Below are 17,684 nucleotides of genomic sequence, written 5' to 3'. Positions count from 1 at the left end.
TTCTGTGCCAGTGCATTGAGCAAGTCAAACACTGGATGTGCCAACATTTCCTACAACTAAATAGATAAAACTGAGATAATTGTTTTTGGTGCTAAAAAAGAAAGGTTTAAAGTCATCCAACACCTTCAATCACTGTCCCTGAAAACCTCAAATAAAGCCAGAAATCTTGGGGTTATTTTAGATTCTGATTTACATTTCGACAGTCACATCAAATCAGTAACAAATTCGGCCTACTATCACCTCAAAAATTTAACAAGACTTAGAGGGCTCATGTCAGCTCAAGACTTAGAAAAACGTGTGCATGCCTTTATTACCAGTAGGCTAGACTATTTTAATGGTCTCCTTGCAGGTCTTCCCCAAAAAAACTGTCAGGCAGCTACAGCTTGTTCAGAACGCTGCTGCTAGAGTTCTAACAAAGACCAAAAAATGTGAGCACATTACACCAATTCTTAAATCCTTACATTGGCTCCCTGTACATCAGAGAATTGATTTCAAAATCCTCCTGCTCACATATAAATCACTACATGGTCTAGGGCCGAAGTATATCACTGATATGCTCCCACTATATAAGCCCTCTAGATCACTAAGATCTTCTGAGACCAATCTGTTAGCGGTTCCCAGAGTAAACTCAAATCAAGGGAGAGCATCATTCAGTCACAATGCAACAAATAGCTGGAACAAACTTCCTGAAGATGTCAGTCTTTCCCCAACTCTGACTACTTGACTGAAAACTTTTATGTTCACCTTAGCTTTCAGCTAAATCTTTTAATCTTTTAACTTTTAACGTCCGCACTGTTTTTATTTTTATTGTCTGCTTTTATTTTCTTTCATTTCACTTTGTTGTCTGTGAAGCACTTTGAGTCTGCCTTGTGTATGAAAAGTGCTGTACAAATAAAGTTGCCTTGCCTTGCCTTGCCTAGGTGAAAATTTACCAATGATACTCGAACTTGCTTTATAAATAATATATTTACTTAAATAAAGCAGTTTTTCTCCTCTGTTGACAGCAGTGTTGGCGCTAGGAATTTTCAAAATGGGGTCCCAGGGACCCCATCAAGTCATAAAAATGGGGTCCCACAGTACATTTTTGGGGACCCACTTTTTTGTAAGCATTTTGAAAACAAATGATAAACGTATGCATTATCCTGTTATATCTCACACTCTATATTGTGTTTTGGAAAAAGGTTGTCATAAACGTTATGACGACAAATTTGTATGCAAATGTAAATGTATTCAGTTATAAACATTCATTCACTTTCTTCTTTCCTTCATGGATCTAAACTTTACCGCTTCTGGTAGTTTTTTTCTATGTTTTTATTTAATAAGTTGTAGGTGTACTTATTTCAGTATAAAAGTGTAAAAAGTGTTTTGCTTCGGTCATGAAATGATGATAATGGTGTGCCAGGGCATATATACATTTTATATTTAACGCTTAAATCTCTGGAGTCTACATCAACTTCAGATCTATTCCTCATTTCAAAATGTTTCAGTTTTTTTTATGCTGTTTTTTTGTTTGTTTGTTTTCCGCCATTTTTTGCCAAACAAAACTATGTTTTTTTATGGCAAACACACAAAATATGCAAAATCTTCCACCAAAAATATTTTTCTAAGTGGAATATTTGATGTGAAGTAATCGGAACCTTGGATAGGTCAATAATTCATAATAACGTTGATTTTGATTCAATATTATGTTTTGAGCAATGACAGTTTGAAAGAAAAAAAAACAGCTTTGTTTTATTAGTCAATATTGCAACTTTTTCTAAATTACATTTAACCTTTAAGCTTTTTTATTTCACTTTTGTTATGTTTTTGTTTATTTTAATTGTATTTTTAGAATGTGCCGTGGGCCTTTAAAACATTAGCTGTGGGCCAATGGTAAAAAAAAAAAAAATCTGCGTCCTTTCTGATTTCAATGCGTTAAAAAGACACAAAAAGTGCGTTAACGCCAACACTGCTTAACAGTATAACAAAATGGACCCCGACTTAAACAAGTTTGTGACAGACTCGTCCCGTCTTGCGGGTTCCATGGACCATCAAATAGAGACATCTTCGCTTCGAGCAGGGTTGTGACTTTGTTTATTTTTCAATATCAAGTCTTTTGTGCTTTTCAGCACTTGCCTCCCTCTGCTGCTCGTTCCGCCGTCTCTTCAGCTTTTCAGCTGGCCGCGTCTTTTGCGTCTTTTGCTCCGTCTCTCTTGCTCCTCCAGCACTCCGGGCTCTCCACCTCCTTTCACCCCGTCGTCCTCGGCTGCCGCCTTCTTAAACACCATGAGGGGATCATCAGCTGATTGTGACCAGGTGCGCGATCCCCACACCTGGTCACGATTGCCTCGCCGCTTGCTCGCCGTCCCCGCCTCCTCGCCGCCATCTTGGAGCGGGCTTCGGCGCAGCACGCCTCGCCGTCGGTCCTCCGGCCCCGCCTTCCCACAAAGTTGAAAAACTTATTCGGGTGTTACCATTTAGTGGTCAATTGTACGGAATATGTACTTCACTGTGCAAACTACTAATAACAGTTTCAATCAATCAATCAATAAGTCACACTTATATACTGTAACATTCACAGTTTTGGAAAAAAGTGCAGAGGTAGAAATATTCAAAATAACCTCTTGTATATAATGTAAACATAAATAATGCCTCAAAACAAGTTATTTAAATTCAAACAAAAAACAGCAGACGAGCTCTCGCCCTGCACAGCTGTTTTTTGCTTTGTAGTGTCAATATAGATCTTTATTTGCCACAGATATATACCTCCCTGCTTTGCACACAGTGCATTCTGCTTCCCATGTGTCACGGCCAGGACGAAAACACGGATACCTTTTCCACAAATCATCCATTAAGTTGCATTTACATTTCGGGCTCAGGTTCGGTGGCCACGGATGAAGCGCTGGCTGTCCAAAGTCGGGACCCGGGGTGGACCGCTCGTCTGTGCATCAGTTGGGGACGTGTCTGCGCTGATGACATGTCTCCACTCAAGATGATCTCCTGCTGGCTCCACTATGGACTGGACTTTCACACTATTATGCTAGATCCACTATGGACTAGACTCTCACAATATTATGCTAGATCCACTCAACGTCCATTGCATTGCAACGTCCCTACATCTGCGGTCCCCTCCAAGGTTTCTCATCGACATCCTGTTGGATTGAGTTTTTTCTTGCCCTGTTGTGGGATCTGAGCCAAGGATGTCGTTGTGGCTTGTGCAGCCCTTTGAGACACTTGTGATTTAGGGCTATATACTGTAAGTAATATTTGATTGATTGAGTTATGTTGGTGATAGTTGTATAGTACTGGCCACACTAATGAAATAGCAATTGTAGTACTACAGTATAAGCATATAAGCATCTGTCATAGTAATAAACGTAGTAGTTGTAATACATGGTATAAGTATCGGCCATAGTAACGAAAGTAGGAGTTGTAATCAGTGTTGGGACTAACGCGTTACAAAGTAACGTGGGGCGGTATAGCTCGGTTGGTAGAGTGGCCGTGCCAGCAACTTCAGGGTTCCAGGTTCGATCCCAGCTTCTTCCATCCTAGTCACTGCCGTTGTGTCCTTGGGCAAGACACTTTACCCACCTGCTCCCAGTGCCACCCACACTGATTTAAATGTAACTTAGATATTGGGTTTCACTATGTAAAGCGCTTTGAGTCACTAGAGAAAAGCGCTATATAAATATAATTCACTTCACTTCACTTCACTACTGTAACGCCGTTATTTTACTAGTACTAGTAGTCTAACGCGTAATTTTTTATATTTAGTAACTCAGTTACCGTTACTACATGATACGTTACTGGGTTATTTTACGTTATTTTTTATGTAGTATCGGTTAGAAACAGAATATCTGAGTGTGTTTTATTGGAGCGCTGCGGTGTCGTCCTTCTGTGTGACAAGGAAAAGAAGAGGCGCTGTGTGTGGGTGGGTGTGGGTGGGGGGCGTGTCTGTGTTTACTAACAAAACATCGTGGCGTAGCCAGAAGCCGAGTTTCTTAACATGAAGATATCCCCACTACTTTTCTTTTGTCGAGCACAAAGTAAAGAACATTTTCGTCAAATGTAAGTTGTGTCTTGGATCAAAAATCCTATCTACTGCCCAAAACAGCAATTAAAATCTGCTGAAACAGCTACAAAAGCAACATGCTTTGACGAAGCTAGTAAAGAGAGACACTTTACCTCCACCTCCAACAGCGGCTGGATTTTAACGGAGGGACTGCTAGCCAGGACAACATTGATAGAGCCATTGCAGCGTATGTGCTAGAAGACATGCAGGCTATTTCTACAGTGGAGTCACCCGATTTCAGGCCGCTGGACACAGTGGACAGTGAGTAGCAAGCTAAAGAAGACACTCCAAACTCTACCTCTGCTCATCATTCAACACTGACTGAAGGTACACACACTGTCAATTCTCTTATATACTCTTTCATTCTAGATTTCTAGAGTGTTTGATTATCACATCACTCTAAATGTATAGACAATAAAGTTCACAAACATAAAGAGGGATCCTAGTGGGCCAGGTCAATCTTTCCTTATCTCTAAACTAAAACTGGGGAAATGTGTAGAGTGTTCTGGGCTTCAGTACAGTGTTGATATCCTGAATACATGATTTTATTTCCGAATTCCTTGAGAGAAAAACATGCCTGGTTAGGCTTTGTGTATGTCATGTGTACTTTCCTTGGGTGAAGCCATGTTTACAGCTATGTTGTTATTATGTTGTTTGTTACTTATGTATGTTATATTGCAGCTATTTAAAATAGTTTTGTCAATTTGTTCTGGCCTGAAATAAATTGGCCCTTTGAAACATATCTTTGTTTTTGTGTGTTGTATGTAGACGACATTGCTTAGCAGAGTTCAGTGATGCAAATGCATGCCAAGTTGATCAACAGATTGTATTATTCTCCAGTGCAATAACAGTACTGAAATGAATGCTAAAAAGGCATTAAAGGGAGCCTTAAAAAAATAAAAAATAAAAAATAAGTAACTAAATAGTTACTTTTCACAGTAACGCATTACTTTTTGGTGTAAGTATCTGAGTTAGTAACTGAGTTACTTTTGAAATAAAGTAACTAGTAACTGTAACTAGTTACTGGTTTTCAGTAACTAACCCAACACTGGTTGTAATACATGGTATAATAATGAGTTGTAAATATGAATGATGGGTTCTCACTTCTCTGTGAAGCGCTTTGAGTGTCTAGAAAAGCGCTATATAAATCTAATCCATTATTATTATTATTATTATAAGTATCGGCCATAGTACTGAAGGTAGTAGCTGTAGTACTAATGTGTAGGTATCGGCCACATTAATGAAAGTCGTAGTATTAGTGAAAGTAGTAATTGTAATACTACATTATCGGCCACTGTAATGAAAGTAGTAGTTTTAATACTACAGTGTAGATATCGGACATAGTAATGAAAGTAGTAGTTGTAGTACTACAGTGTAAGTATCGGCCATAGTAATGAAAGTAGTAGTTTTAATATTACAGTGTAGGTATTAAACATAGTAATGAAAGTAGCAGTTGTAGTACCATAGTAATGAACATAGTTGTTGTAGTACTACAGTATCAGTATTGACTATAGTAATGAAAATAGTAGTTGTAGTACTACAGTATAAGTATCGGCCATGGTAATGAAAATAGTATATGTATTAATACTGTATAAGTATTAGCCAAAGTAATAAAGTAGTAGTTGTAGTACTACAGTATAAGTATTGGACATAGTAATAAAAGTAGTAGTTGTAGTACGATAGAATAAGTATCGTCCATAGTAATGAAAGTTTAGTTGTAATACTACAGTAAAAGTATTAGTATTTGTAATTTAAGTAGTAGTTGTAGTACTACAGTGTAGGTATTGGCCATAACAATGAATGTTGTAGTATTAATGAAAGTACTAGTTGTAGTACTAGTATAAGTATACGTTTTGGCCATAGTAATGAAAGTAGTGCTAGTGTTGGTGACAGCGGTGATAGTAATAGAAGGAGTGTGAATACTAGTACTAGTAGTAGTAGTAGTAGTAGTAGTAGTTGTTGGTGATCATTTTAGTAGTATAAGTATTGGCCATAGCAATAAAACTAGTAATAGTAGTCAAAGTGGTAGTAGAAGTAGTTTTAGTAGTGTAAGCAGTAGTAGTGGTAGAAGATGTGGTAGTGGTGTCATTGTAGTAGTAAAAGTAGTAGAACTAATGAGTGTATGTGTACTTGTATTAGTAGTTGTTTTAGGTAGTTAAAGTAGTAATTGTAGTATTGGTAATAATATAGTAATAGTAGCAGTAGGTTTAGTGATGTTGGTGATAGTTGTAGTAGTATCAGCCATAGTAATGAAAGCAGTAGTACTAGTACTAGTACTATTGTATTATGTGATCTGTAAAGAGGTACGTGTAAAATAATTTCTGCTCTGTCACCTATAAAAATATAATAGCACTTTTTTGGGGGGATAAAAAGTTTTTTCTGTCGTATTAACGTGATATTTTTATAAGAATCAAATGTGTATTCAATAATTCAAAGTTTAGATTGAAACACAAATCTACACTACATGAGTACACTAAATATAACTACTAAATAGGAGGTGAGCCGGGTGGTAGCCGGGTGGTAGCATGGAGGTGGACGCATCCGTATTGGAATCGATCAACGCGAGACTGAGCAAGCTGGATATTCTGGATGCACTACAGCAGGACATCCGTGACTTGAGAAGTAGCCTGGAATTCAGTCAGAAGGAGATTGAGGATCTAAGAAAGGATAATGTCTTTCTGAGAGGCGCGATGACTGACATGCAGAGATCTACCGACTTTCTTACCGCGGACTATAGGCGCATTAAAGACACGCTGTTGGATGTACAGTGCAGGGACATGAGAGACAATCTCATTTTCTCGGGGATCCGAGAGGGCAACACTGATCCGGAAAAAACTGTAAGAGAGTTCATGTCGGATAAGCTCAAGCTCTCCCCGGAGGTGGTAAGAGACATAACTTTTTCCAGAGTGCACAGAATGGGCAGACCTGTGGACAATAAAGTCTGTCCCATAATAGCTCGTTTTGAGCATTTTAAGCACAAAGAGTTGGTGAAAAGCAGAGGAAAGGAGCTGAAAGGGACCTCTCTCTGGTTAAATGACCACTTTCCGGCTGAGATCAACGATAGGAGAAAGAAACTGTCACCGATCATGAGAGAGAACCGAGCCCAGAACAAGAGAGTGGCACTAACAGTGGATAGGCTGTACATAAATGGATAGCTGTATCGGGACCCAAAGGTTACCCCCTGGCTTTTTTAGAATGGGCATTCGTGGGTGTTTTTAGTATCTTGGTTTGGCCTGTGTCATGACTACTTCCAGTACTGTTATGTCCTGCACTAAGCTGGGCCTTCATAGGGGCCTGGTATTAGCTCACGTGAATGTATGCAGCCTGCGTAATAAGTATCAGGAAGTAGAGTGTATTATCAAAAATAATTGTATTAATATCTTTCCCATTTTTGAGACCCACCTTGATGATTCATTTTCTGATTCAATTGTAGCCATTGAGGGGTTCTCAATTTGTAGGAACGATAGGAACAGGTTTGGGGGTGGGGTGGCTATTTATGTTCAGAATCATTTATCTATCAAAATGCGTAATGATTTGATGAGGGAGAGAATTGAAGCTATTTGTGTGCAGGTCTATCTGCCTTATTTGAAACCAATTATAGCAGTGGCGTGCAGTCACTAGAGGCAGGGGAGGCGGGGCCTCACCTGCCATCATGGAAAGAAAAAAAATGTAAAAAGAAAAAAAATTAATTAAATTGTTATATGTATCCAGTGATTATACTAAAGTTATTTTCCATTTAACTTCACCAGTTTTAGATTATTTTTATTTTTATTTTCACATTTGCCGTTCAAATACTGAGAAGAGACGGTGCGGTGATCAGCAGCCAGTTGAGGCACGTCACTGATTTGTGCCTCAACATGGATTGTGCACAATGACTCGGCTAACTGCTGAGCTGCTGTGCAGTGAGACTGTATTGCTATATGAATTATATCAGCTAACTAAACTATGGCATAGTTTAGTTAGCTGAGGTATATAATGTACAGTGTATTTTTTCAACAACTGTATGTGTGTAACGTATTTCTTGTGCTGCAAAAAACGTACTGTCTGAGGCTCGCAGTAATCCGGCCTCCTGGTGGTAGAGGGCGGTAGTGATCCCAGAGATCATTCCTCGCCGCAGAAGAAAAAAAAAAAAAAAAAAAAAAGTTTGCAAGTCAATTAGTGCAGCGATTGTTTATTTCCTCTCGCCTGGACTTTTATTAAAAACATGGAGGATTACATATGTAAAATAAAACAGTTTTCTAAACTGGACTTTCAATCGAAGCAGGAGGTAATAATTAAAGGTAGACCAACGCCGGAGCTAAAAGGTTTGCTTTTGACTTCGGGACAGAAGACCCGTTCTTTTCAAACAGCGTGGTACACACGCAAAGGCTGGCTGTGTGGATGTCCAGCAAGAAAGGTAAGACCATAATAATGCTTTTTTTATTAAATGTGCTTTTTTGTGTGCTACAGTTGTGTAAAGAATGCTGGTATGAGCTTTTAAACATAACCCGTTAACTGCTGCCAATCACATGGTGAATAAGATACTATTTAGGGTTCATATGTTTGTAAATCTGACTGTGATGATGCAGTGCCTCACCAGACATTAACCTCACCGCACGCCACTGAATTATAGTATGCTGTTTCTATAGGCCTCCTAGTGCTGATGCTCTGTATCTGAAGGAGTTATGTGAGATGTTTGACAGGATAACAGATGATAATAGAGAAATCTATTTACTGGGTGATATGAATGTTGACTGGCTGGGACAGGGGTGTACAAACAAAAATAAGTTACTATCCATTTTAAATGCTTGAAATCTGTCCCAAATTGTTGCCCCTCCCACGAGAATATGTAGTAATAGTGATGGTATTATTATAGCTACATGCATTGATCATATTTATACAAATGTTCCGGACCAATGCTCCAAAGCAGTCTCGGTTCCTGTAGGTTTTACTGACCACAATATAATAGCTGTCACTAGAAAGACAAGGGTTCCTAAACCTAAAGCGAAAATTATTTTTACAAGGTCTTATAAGAGATTTGATGAAATATCCTGTTTAAATTGGAACGAGGTGTGCAGTGAGGAAGACCCTGAGGCTGCACTGGACTTATTTATGTTAATGTACATGAGTGTTGTGGACAAGCATGCCCCTTTGAAAAAGTTTTCTGTCAAAACTAAGTCTGCCCAATGGATTGATAATGGATTTCGAAGTTTAATGACAGAAAGAGACATGGCTAAAAAAGCCTCCGTCAACTCAGGTTTAATTGATGACAGGCATAAGTACTGTTCCTTAAGAAACCAGGTCACAAAGTTAAACAAACTGAAAAAAATGAATATTACAAACGATTGGCTTAATGCTATAGATAATTCTATGTTGGTTGGAGCTGTGCTGTTAGATTTTAGTGCTGCATTTGACGTGATTGACCACTCTCTTTTAATTGAGAAACTTAAATGTTATGGTTTTAATACTTCAAGTTTAATGTGGATACAGAGTTATTTGTCCTCAAGATCACAACAGGTGTATCTTAATGGCAGCCTGTCTAATAGTAGAAGTTTGGATTGTGGTGTTCCACAGGGAAGTTGCCTAGGACCTTTACTTTTTTCTATATTCACCAATGATTTACCTTGGGCTACCGGGCGTGCAAGATTGGTTCTTTATGCTGATGATGCAACCTTATATCATGCTGCACCATCATGCAGTGTACTTAATGTAGTATTGAGTGAGGAACTAAAAGCTGTGCATGACTGGACAGTATGTAACAGACTTGTCCTTAACACCTCAAAAACAAAAAGTATTATATTGGGGACTAGGCAAGGGTTATCTAGTGACCCAAAGTTGGATTTGATGCTAGGTATTTCAACAGTTCAACAGGTCAGAAGTGCCAAGCTCCTTGGAGTGATGCTGGATTACACTCTATCCTGGTCAAATCATATCAGTGATATAGTTACAAAGATGGGAAGGGCTGTTGGTATTTCCAGAAAATGTGCTGCCTTTGTTGATCCACCTTTTCTTTGTCAAATTGTTAAGAGTTTAGTCTTGTGTCATATTGACTATTGTTCTACAGTCTGGGCGTCTGCTGTAAGTGGTGAGATCAGTAAACTCCAGATTGTCCAGAATAGGGCAGCAAGGCTGGTTCTTGGTTGTTCACTAAGAACCAATGTGAACCAAATGCATGCTTCTCTTTCCTAGCTAACAGTGCAGAACAGGTTGTCGGCTAATACTCTTATATTGCTCAAATCAGTAACCGGTCATTGTCTTTGGCCCATAGAAGCAAAGAGAAACAACTATTAGTCACCCTGAGACCCTCTCACTGAAACCTAATAATCAGGTTAGAAATCTAGGAGTAATAATGGACCTAGACTTGAACTTTAAAGGCCTACTGAATTTTTTTATTTTTATTTAAACGGGGATAGCAGATCCATTCTATGTGTCTTACTTGATCATTTCGCAATATTGCCATATTTTTGCTGAAAGGATTTCGTATAGAACAACGACGATAAAGTTCGCAACTTTTGGTCTCTGATAAAAAAAAGCCTTGCCCCTACCGGAAGTAGCGTGACGTAGTCAGTTGTTCGCTTCCTCATATTTTCCTATTGTTTTCAACGCAGCTAGAGCGATTCGGACCGAGAAAGCGACGATTACCTCATTAATTTGAGCGAGGATGAAAGATTCGTGGATGAGGAACGTTAGAGTGACAGACTACAATGCAGTGCAAAACATATCTTTTTTCGCTCTGACTGTAATTTAGGTACAAGCTGGCTCATTGGATTCCACACTCTCTCCTTTTTCTATTGTGGATCACGGATTTGTATTTTAAACCACCTCGGATACTATATCCTCTTGAAAATGAGAGTCGAGAACGCGAAATGGACATTCACAGTGACTTTTATCTACACGACAATACATCGGCGAAGCTCTTTAGCTACTGAGGTAACGTGATAGCATCTGGCTCAAATGCAGATAGAAACAAAATAAATAAATCCTTGACTGGAAGGATAGACAGAAGATCAACAATACTATTAAACCATGTGCATGTAACTACACGGTTAATAATTCTCAGCCTGGCAAAGCTTAACAATGCTGTTGCTAATGACGCTGAAGCTAACTTAGCAACTTAGCAACCGGACCTCACAGAGCTATAATAAAACATTACCGCTCCACCTACGCCAGCCAGCCCCCATCTGTTCATCAACACCCGTGCTCACCTGCGTTCCAGCGATCGACGGTGCGACGAAGGACTTCACCCGATCACAGATGCGGTCGGCGGCTAGCGTTGGCTAGCGCGTCTGCTATCCAAGTAAGTCCTCCTTGTTGTGTTGCTACAGCCAGCCGCTAATACACCGATCCCACCTACAACTTTCTTCTTTGCAGTCTCCATTGTTCATTAAACAAATTGCAAAAGATTCACCAACACAGATGTCCAGAATACTGTGGAATTTTGAGATGAAAACAGAGCTTTTTGTATTTGCTTCAATGGGCTACCGATACTCCTGTTTCACTGGCTACGTCACACGCATACGTCATCATCCAAAGGCGTTTTCAACTGGAAGTTTAGCGGGAAATTTAAAATTGCACTTTATAAGTTTTGGCATGTGTTGCAATGTTAAGAATTCATCATTGATATATAAACTATCAGACTGCGTGGTCGGTAGTAGTGAGTTTCAGTAGGCCTTTAACAGCCACATCAAGTCAATAGCATCAGCAGTTTTTTACCACCTGAAAAACATTGCCAAAATCAGAGGAATGATGTCTAAATCAGCCTTAGAAAGACAAATCCATGCCTTTGTCTCCAGCAGGTTAAACTATTGTAATGGCCTTCTCACTGGGCTCTCTAAACGAGCTGTAAAGCAGCTGCAATACATCCAAATTGCTGCTTCTCGAGTCCTAATGAGAACCAGGAAATACGACCATATTAGTCCAGTTCTTATGTCACTGCACTGGCTTCCTGTTGCTCAGAGAATATACTTTAAAACAGCTCTCCTTGTGTTGTGGTATCTTTAATCTTTAATCTTAATAAGTCTTTTCATGGTCTTGTGTCAAAGTACATCTCTGACATGTTAGAGCCATATGAACCATCTCTGCCTCTGAGAACTTCATGGAGTGGTCTCCTGCTGGTGCCTAGAGCAGTGGTTCTTAACCTGGGTTCGACCGAATCCTAGGGGTTCGGTGAGTCAGCCTCAGGGGTTCGGCGGAGCCTCTGCCGCAGAGATCAAAACAAACCAAACTCATCGTGAAAATAAAAACTTCTCCCTATCGGTGTATTATGGATACCCCCAAACAATGTTCCCTCTAACCACAGTGCATGAACTCACAACAAATTACACACCTGCAAATCAGATGGAAAATTAGAGGGAACATTGATTTTGTTCTTTGAACCAGGTGATGCTCATGCATGGTTCATTTTGTGCACCAGTAAAAAAAAACATATAACTTTGTCTTGAATTTGAAAAAAAAAACATTTTAATTTTTACTAAAGAAGGGTTCGGTGAATGCGCATATGAAGCTGGTGGGGTTCGGTACCTCCAACAAGGTTAAGAACCACTGGCCTAGAGTCAGGACCAAACATGGTGGAACTGCGTTTCAGTTTTATGCTCCTAAAATGTGGAATAGTCTTACTGAAGATGTGAGACAGGCCTCAAAGTTGGCAATGTTCAAATCCAGGCTGAAAACACTTTTATTTCATTGTGCTTATGACAGCTGAAAGTATTTTATCACCATCTTTGATTTATTTTAATTTCAATCAATTGTGATTGTTTTTATGATTGTATTTTCAAGATTTTAATTTGAAATACTTTTATTTTTGCTTTCTTTTAATTTTCTGTAAAGCAATTTGAATTGCCTTGTGTATGAATTGTACTCTATAGATACACTTGCCTTGCCTTGCCATGGCGGATTCTCGCTCATCCACGCGGATTCCATGTGTTGTCAGGCCACAATACCCAGCAATATGTTTGGAGGAGAAAAGTTGAGGCCTTTAATCCCAGGAACACCATCCCTACAGTCAAGCATGGTGGTGGTAGTATTATGCTCTGGGCCTGTATTGCTGCCAATGGAACTGGTGCTTTACATAGAATAAATGGGACAATGAAAAAGGAGGATTACCTCCAAATTCTTCAGGACAAGGTAAAGGAATGGCTAAATCAGGCTGGAATTAAGGTTTTAGAATGGCCTTCCCAAAGTCCTGACTTAAACGTGTGGACAATGATAATAAATGATAAATGGGTTATACTTGTATAGCGCTTTTCTACCTTCAAGGTACTCAAAGCGCTTTGACAGTATTTCCACATTCACCCATTCACACACACATTCACACACTGATGGCAGGAGCTGACATGCAAGGCGCTAACCAGCAGCCATCAGGAGCAAGGGTGAAGTGTCTTGCCCAAGGACACAACGGACATGACTAGGATGGTAGAAGGTGGGGATTGAACCCCAGTAACCAGCAACACTCCGATTGCTGGCACGGCCACTCTACCAAGTTTGCCACGCCGTCCTGCTGAAGAATGCTGAAGAAACAAGTCCATGTCATCAGTGGGTGAATGTGTGTGTGAATGGGTGAATGTGGAAATACTGTCAAAGCGCTTTGAGTACCTTGAAGGTAGAAAAGCGCTAAACAAGTATAACCCATTTATCATTGTCAGAAGCTTGTGGATGGCTACCAAAAGCGCCTTATTGCAGTGAAACTTGCCAAGGGACATGTAGCCAAATATTTACATATACTTTTGACCCAGGAGATTTGGTCACATTTTCAGTAGACCCATAATAAATTCATAAAAGAACCAAACTTCATGAATGTTTTTTGTGACAAACAAGTATGTGCTCCAATCACTCTATGACAAAAAAATTAGAGTTGTAGAAATTATTGGAAACTCAAGACAGCCATGACATTATTTTCTTTACAAGTGTATGTAAACTTTTTACCACAACTATATATATATTATATATATATATATATATATATATATATATATATATATATATATATATATATATATATATATATATATATATATATATATATATATATATATATATAAATATATATATATATATATATGTTCGGGGGTGCTGGAGCCTATCCTAGCTGCATTCGGGCGGAAGGAGGGGTACACCCTGGACAAGTCGCTACCTCATCCCAGAGCCAACACAGATAGACAGTATATATATATATATATATATATATATATATATATATATATATATATATATATATATATATATATATATATATATATATATATATATATATATATATATATATATATATATATATATATATATATATATATATATATATCATATAAATTAATCATATAAATGAAGATGTGAGTTGGCGACTTGTCCAGGGTGTACCCCGCCTTCCCCCCGAATGCAGCTGAGATAGGCTACAGCACCCCCCACAACCCCGAAAGGGACAAGCGGTAGAAAATGGATGGATGGATAAATGAAGTTGAGGTAGATCATCTCGACTTGGTCATTTGAAAAGTAGCTCGAATGCTGAAAAAGTGTGGGCACCCCTGCTTTAAGGGTGCAGTTCTCCAATTTCCTCCGACAGAGGGCGCTCTATGAAAACATTTCGGAGCGTCGGCTGGGCTTTGTCACCCTGCACCCCCTATTATTCATACACATTCATATTCATACATCTACAGTATGTATGCGTTGAGGCGACAGCCATTCATCTTTGTCACTTTGAAGTACGCAAGCACACACTTGCAGAGTGTGAGGAACAAGAAGAAGAAGGAGGAGGTCTGATGTGTTGATGGACAAGAAGCATCCTCTGGGGCAGACCTGGGCATTGTACGGCCCGCGGGCCGCATCCGGCCCTTTGCGCATCCCTGTCCGGCCCGCGTGAGGCCAATCATAAATTACAAAATAAATTTAAAAAAGTATCTATGTCGAGTGTGCAATACAACGGTGCTGCTTTTGTTTTGAAAAGCGTTATTTGTATTACTTCCGTGTGGACGTATGCGCGTGTGCGATTGTGAGTGAATTGAACGGCGCAATTACAAATTACAAAATAAAGTTTAAAAAACATCTATGTCGTGCGCGCAATACAACTGTGCTGCTTTTATTTTGAAATGTGTTATTTATGCCGTATGTCCGGGGGGAACCTGTGAGGGAAGGTGCATAGAGACAAGTGATGAGACGCTAAAAAAAGAAAAGTTGATGAGGATTGGCGTGTTTCCAACAAGAGATGGACTGCCAAGTATTTCTTTACATAAATTAATGGTAAAGCCGTGTGCTTAATGTGTGGTACACAGGTTGCTGTGTTTAAATATCATTTTAATCGCCACTACACGATGAAACACGAGGGAAAATACCGGAATGTGTCTGATGAAGCGCGCGCAAGGGAGGCTGATGCGTTGATGGTAAAACTGCAAACCCAACAAGGACTTTGTGCCATATTTCACACCCCCAGAGATGCAGCCGTCAGGACAAGTTTCGTCATTTCTCACAAAAGCGCCAGAAAAAGTAAGGCATTTTCTGACGGAGAGTTTATTAAGGAGTGCTTATTGGACTTTGTTGCGCTGATAATGCCCGGAGACATGGACTGTTTTTCGCTAACTTTGGATGAGAGCTCTGATGCAGTCAATTAAAGAGACAACCACAGGTAATGACTTGTTCACAGAGGTAAATGCGTGTTGGGACAAGCTGGCAGGTGTGACAATCCAATCCACTTTATTTATGTAGCACATTTAAACAACAAAATGTTTCCAAAGTGCTGCACAATAATATTACAAACAATATTCAAATATTATCCTTAGCTCCACCAATGACTGAATAAAAAGAAAAAAAAATTACATATAAAACCAATATAAAAAACAATATCAAATAAATATGATTAAAAACTATTTTTTAACAACAGATGGTTGTCCAAATCTGATGGGGAAAAATGTTGGATAATGCAGGATAAAGTAACCATCAAAAGCAATCTGCTTTTGTATAAAGTTAAGTTAGGTTAAATTAAATTATTATTATTATTATTAATTATTATTATTATTATCATCATTATTATTTATCTTACGGTATATCAAAAATAATATTGAGCAAAATTTAATTGAAATATTGTCGTGTGGCCCTCCAGCAGTGCTCGGGTTGCTTATGCGGCCCCCGGTGAAAATTAATTGCCCACCCCTGCTCTGGGGGGAGATTGCAAATGATCCTCTTCATCACCATCATCACTTCTTTGTGCTGTCCCGTTGCCAAACGTAAAAGTGTTGCAAACACTAGTGGCATGACCATAGATAAATAAGATGTAAGCTATTTATTTGAGTAGACATGCTGCTAATTCGTGGATGTTTATTAGGAATTATCACCTGCAAGTAGTCCTCATTTGCATGAGCTGCTCTTGTACCAAACAAGCTACATGCTGATAGAGTCGTTTGGCACCTCAGTGCCACTGAGGAAATAGTTGCACAATGAAGGTGTTAGGAAGTGTGCGTGAAATTGCAGGATTCAATTTGCATGCACTTTTTTTAATGCACAGAAATGCTCACTAAATAAACTTTACAATGTGTTATTAAAACAAAAAAGAATCGATGAAGAGTGATTCACAGTGGAAAGAATTGGGAAGTTTGTGGGTGGGTTTTATGTAAATGCGTGGAGTTACTTTGCAAAAAAAAAAAAAAAAAAAAAAAAAAGAAAAAGGACAGCCCTTCTGTTGCCCAATGAAAGCGCGCCTGGGTTGACACCTGGCTATAAACCCAAGAAAGGAAGCCCAAAGTCCACTTCACAACTCGGCCGTGTAGGGGGACGAAGACACGCAAAGAGAGAGTGAGAGAGAGACTGAGAGAGAGAGAGAGAGAGAGAGAGAGAGAGAGAGAGAGAGAGAGAGAGAGAGAGAGAGAGAGAGAGAGAGAGAGAGAGAGAGAGGCTCCGTGATGACTTCCAGTGAGATCCACATCCCCGGGGAGGTGAAGAGCGACCCCGCCGCCCTCATGGCATCCCTCCAGCTGATGCCCTCGCCGGTGCCCAACCCTGAGATCAAGTACACTAAGGTCAGTACACTTACATCCATTCATGCATTCCAAGCAAAACTGCACATTTCTTCTTCTTCTTCTTCTTCTTCTTCAAAACCCCAAAGTTAGTCTTGAAGTGGAAAAAAAAAAGTCTAAAAAATGTTGCAAGTTTAATGATCACTGCAAAGCTGATCATTTAAGAGTTGAATGACTATCATTTGAAATGAGTTAGAATAAAAATATGTAATGTAAGGCAAAAAAAACAGGTATACACCACATTCTTGCAAGATCAAAAACAGGTGACTTTTCATTAATAATGTGAATTATTGATTTAACAATAAGCTGCATCAAATGCGTTTATCCGGTACGAGCATGACACCACATATTAAAAATCTATTAAAAAAACTTTTTTTTAATTTATTTCGCCTATGCATACAGTTACAATATGCATGATACGACACCTATTTCCCATTTCTCATTAGTACAAAAAGGAGTAGGAAGAAGCAGAGCTTTTTCAATCCTATACTGCTTTACCGTGGCATAGCACTTCCTGTGCTCAATCTGTAACACAAATTAAATAAAGTATAATTATTATTATTAACAATTGTTTTCAGTATTTCGGGCTGCTTTATTTGACTCAGCAAAACAGAATCAGCTTTGGGTCCAACAATGCGCTTTTAAAGCACACCGAGCAT

At 39.1% G+C, this 17,684-nt stretch overlaps 1 protein-coding gene across 1 annotated transcript in view; it reads left to right on the top strand.

Annotated features, from left to right (window-relative positions):
• Nucleotides 1-16,743: 16,743 nt before the first annotated feature.
• LOC133630048 (retinal dehydrogenase 2-like) overlaps nt 16,744-17,684 on the top strand; it is a 55,854-nt gene continuing 54,913 nt past the window's right edge. Inside the window, exon 1 of the mRNA XM_062021290.1 lies at nt 16,744-17,028. Within this exon, the coding sequence (XP_061877274.1) occupies nt 16,912-17,028 (117 nt within the window). The 5' untranslated portion in view covers nt 16,744-16,911. The remainder of the gene's footprint in view (nt 17,029-17,684) is intronic.

The sequence above is a fragment of the Entelurus aequoreus genome, linkage group LG02 (genome assembly GCF_033978785.1).
Source record: "Entelurus aequoreus isolate RoL-2023_Sb linkage group LG02, RoL_Eaeq_v1.1, whole genome shotgun sequence".
Taxonomy (NCBI): Eukaryota; Metazoa; Chordata; class Actinopteri; order Syngnathiformes; family Syngnathidae; genus Entelurus; species Entelurus aequoreus.
This window is presented reverse-complemented; position numbering and strand designations above follow the sequence as displayed.